This window comes from Rhinopithecus bieti, unplaced genomic scaffold (assembly GCF_001698545.2).
Source record: "Rhinopithecus bieti isolate Rb0 unplaced genomic scaffold, ASM169854v2 scaffold_13398, whole genome shotgun sequence".
Taxonomy (NCBI): Eukaryota; Metazoa; Chordata; class Mammalia; order Primates; family Cercopithecidae; genus Rhinopithecus; species Rhinopithecus bieti.
Window position 1 is genome coordinate 12,070 of NW_016807392.1, and position 3,871 is coordinate 15,940.

The window sequence follows — 3,871 nt, forward strand, 5'->3', positions numbered from 1 at the left end:
TGGCTTGAAAAATTTCTTTGTTTCTTTTTCCAGAGGCGGAGTCTCGCTCTGTCGCCCAGGCCGGAGTGCAGTGACGCAATCATAGCTCACTGCAGCCTTGAACTCCTGGGCTCAAGCGATCCTCTCACCTCGGGTTCCTGAGTTGCTGGGACTACACCACTGTGCCTGGCTTTGAAAAATTTCTTAATCTTGAAAACCAGTCTTCAAAGTTAGTGTTTTTCAAATTGTGAGTTGCTACCCATTAGTGGGTTGTGAATTCAGCTTAGTACTTGGTGACAACAATTTTCTACAACATTGAGAGAGAATGGAATAGCAAATTGCAGAGTGTTTCATACTATAATAAGGATAAATATTGCTTTGAGAAACTCTTAAGTTGCCTCTTTCTGTGTACACACACTCAAACATATATGTTTATACTGGATTGCAATTCAAAAGGTAATTTTACTGTGGGCCATGGTCAAAAGAGTTTGAAAACCAATAATTACTAATTACATAAATAATAAATGTACCATGTTCAGCACTTACAGATTGATGTGGATATGAATAGAGGAAATCCAGATCATTATATATAGACAGATTTGAATCTTGGTACAACATAGGATAGATATGTTGGGTCTTTGTATTTTCCTGGTCTTCTGTAAACATTTTATGAAGGTAATATTTTAATAATAAAAATTTGATGTAGGTTATAATAGGCATTTAATTGAGTTGGGAGGTTATTAGAGATACTCTTGATCCTGTCTGATGGATACCAGTGTGCTTTGTGGCCCCTTCCTTTTCCACGCCAGAGGTATCAAACGTAGTAGACGTGGAAATGGGTTTGATTTCAGTTATGGCTTTGCTACTGATTGTGTGGGGTTGAGTGTCTTGAAGGGCCTTAATTTTTTCACCTCTAAAATGAGAGCTTTTTGATTATGTGACACCTTTAATGTTTTTTTCAAGATGTTTAAGTCTAAATTTATCCAATAGTTACAAAAAATTCAAAGCAGAGCTAATTTAAATTAAAAATATGCATTTGTTCCATGAAACTTGTAGGTGAAACCATCAAACTGAGAGCTTCACAAAATCAAATAAGGATAAGGTGTTAGCATGACTGAATGGGGTCTGGCACTCTACTTCTCTTTATTTTGTCTCCTATTCCCTAATGTCTTAATTAAATTTATAAATGTGATCACTTCCCAGGGTGCAACTGAGATCTCTGAAAAGGCCTTTTTTTTTTTTTTTTGTCCTCTTCAGTCCAGGTGATTCTCTTATACATAGTAGACACTCAGTAAATATCTGTTGAATGAGTCTGCAGTGTGTTTAGTGCATAGTTGTGAATTATGAAATAAAGACTTTGCAGGGAACAGTTACTTTTGTTTATGCACTGTAACTTCAGGTTTATAAAACTGTTTTTTTTTTTTGAGACGGAGTCTCGTTCTGTCACAAAGGCTTGAGTGCAGTGGTGACATCTCAACTCACTGCAACATCCCCGCGTTCTGGGCTCAAGCAATTCTCCTGCCTCAGCCTCCCAAGTGGCTGGGATTACAGGTGTAAGCCACCATGCCCAGCTAATTTTTATAATTTTTAGTAGAGATGTTGGCCAGGCTGTTCTTGAACTCCTGACCTCGTGATCTATCCGCCTCGGCCTCCCAAAGTGCTGACATTACAGGCGTGAGCCACCGTGCCCAGCCAGATTTATAATACTAGTCATCCTCTTCTTAATATAGATTTTGCTGCTTCCCATTAACTTTTGTGGTTTTATTTTGACCGATAACATCTGGAATTCAGCTCATACAAGTTAAAAATGCTCTCAGTCAACTTACCTACCATGTTGGCCACTGCCTGTGAAGACTTAAAAATAGTTTTAAATAGTCTCACTGTTTTCCATAGCCTCCTGTACTAGACAGAGCAAGTCCCCTTTATGAAATCACATTTGTAAACCTCACGGCAACATCTGGAACTTCACAAAAACATTAATGGGGTTCCATGACCTTTTAACAAAGTGTATGACTCAGCCCAGCTAGAAAATGAAGAAGGGACATACAAGAGTTCTCAAAAGGTTGGAATCATTCATGCACATTGAGTTCTTTCTATTTGTTTAAACTGTATTATGTTGGTAACTCTTGGATCTTGGCAAGAATATGTTGTTCAGAAAGAGTTACTTTGTCTATGTTCTTTTGGATGCCCCATGATATGAAGACAAGCCTAGTAACTTTGTGATTTCTGGTCATACGAACTTTTCTAGGTCATTGAATATGTGGTACTTCTGTAAGGGAAGCCTTTGTTTCTCTTCTGCTAATGAATATATTAGCAGGTCATCCAGGTAATTGACCACACAGCTATCTTTGGGCCTCAGTTTTCCCCATCTCTAAAATAGATGAAACTAAATGATCCTCAGGGTCTCTTACAATTCTTAATATTTTCTTGATACTTTAATTCTGTGATCATCTTGTAACATCTTCTAATATAAATATATTCTAATATGAAGTATTTTATTTTGCATTAGGCTGCTTTTATTCGTGATGAAATGATGCCAGGAGAGTGGGATGTTTGCGTTACTTCTTATGAGATGGTAATTAAAGAAAAATCTGTATTCAAAAGTTTCACTGGCGATACCTAGTCATTGATGAAGCTCACAGAATAAAGAATGAAAATCTAAGGTAAGTTATCAATATCTTTATTAAAGTTTTCATTTAATTACCAGATTTGTTTGTTCACGTTTCTGTATTCAGAATAAAAAATGATGGAACAGTTGGGTGTGCTGGCTCACGCCTGTAATCCCAGCAGTTTGGGAGGCCGAGGTGGGCGGATCACAAGGTCAAGAGATCGAGATGATTCTGGCCAACACGGTGAAACCCCATCTCTACTAAAATACAAAATTGGCAGGGCGTGGTGGTGCGCACCTGTAGTCCCAGCTACTTGGGAGGCTGAGGCAGGAGAATAGCTTGAACACCGGGAGGCGGAGATTGCAGTGAGCTGAGATTGCACCACTGCACTCCAGCCTGGCAACAGAGCGACACTCTGTCTCAAAATGGAACATTGTGATTTTGTTCATGGAATGTGAATGCAAATCTAAATTATTGAATATAAGACACATTAAAATTGAGCACAGTTTTTAATGTAAAGAAAATTAAGTGTTCCTTTGCTCTACCTCCTGTGTCTAACTCTGTTATGCTGTAGTATTTTAATTTTATTGAGAATATTTAGTGTACAAATATCATTTGTATTGATTTAGTTTTTATTGAGGGGCTACCTTATATGTATTTATATGGATGAGAGAAAATAATTTCCTGGAATTATCTGACTTGTATGAATTAGAGTGTGGTGTTAACATTGAAAAATATCAATATTTCTTGGCATTCAACTCCATCAACAGTAGGAAAAGCTTTAATTATGGTGAACCTCTCTTTGGATCACTGGGCTAATTTGGGAGAAACAGGGACAGAACTGGAGCAAAACCACCAGATGGATTATACTAATTTCAAATTGGAACTAATATCTGACAAGAGGATGCATGTTAGAGATAATTTTATATTTAAGAGCATTATAAAATGCATTTTGTTCATATGATTACCATTTTTTTGTGCTTTTGTGTCTTAATTTTGTGGTCTTGTGTTTAGAAAGTTAATATAAGTTACTGGGAAAATCAGCTCAATTCTGGGGCTTAAAAATTGTGACCAGGCCAAGTTAGAACATGTCTAGGCATGTAGATGAATGTGGTTGGTGGGGAGATGGAGATTTTATTGTGTAAAATGGCTAACCTGGATTCCATGGAGAAGTTTTGACTGTTTTCTGTGAGCCCAAAATGGAGAAACTGAAATATTGAAGTTCGGGGGAGGGTCTCAGGTATAAATATGATCTGCATTTTTTTTTTTTTTTTTTTTTTTTT

General features: G+C 37.1%; 1 protein-coding gene across 1 annotated transcript in view; it reads left to right on the forward strand.

Moving 5' to 3' along the window:
• LOC108535568 (probable global transcription activator SNF2L1) overlaps positions 1–2,642 on the forward strand; it is a gene marked incomplete at its 5' end in the record, with an annotated part of 14,195 nt that extends 11,553 nt beyond the window's left edge. The window contains one exon of the mRNA XM_017881647.1: positions 2,489–2,642. Coding sequence (XP_017737136.1) covers positions 2,489–2,602 — 114 coding nt within the window. The remainder of the gene's footprint in view (positions 1–2,488) is intronic.
• Positions 2,643–3,871: the final 1,229 nt, after the last annotated feature.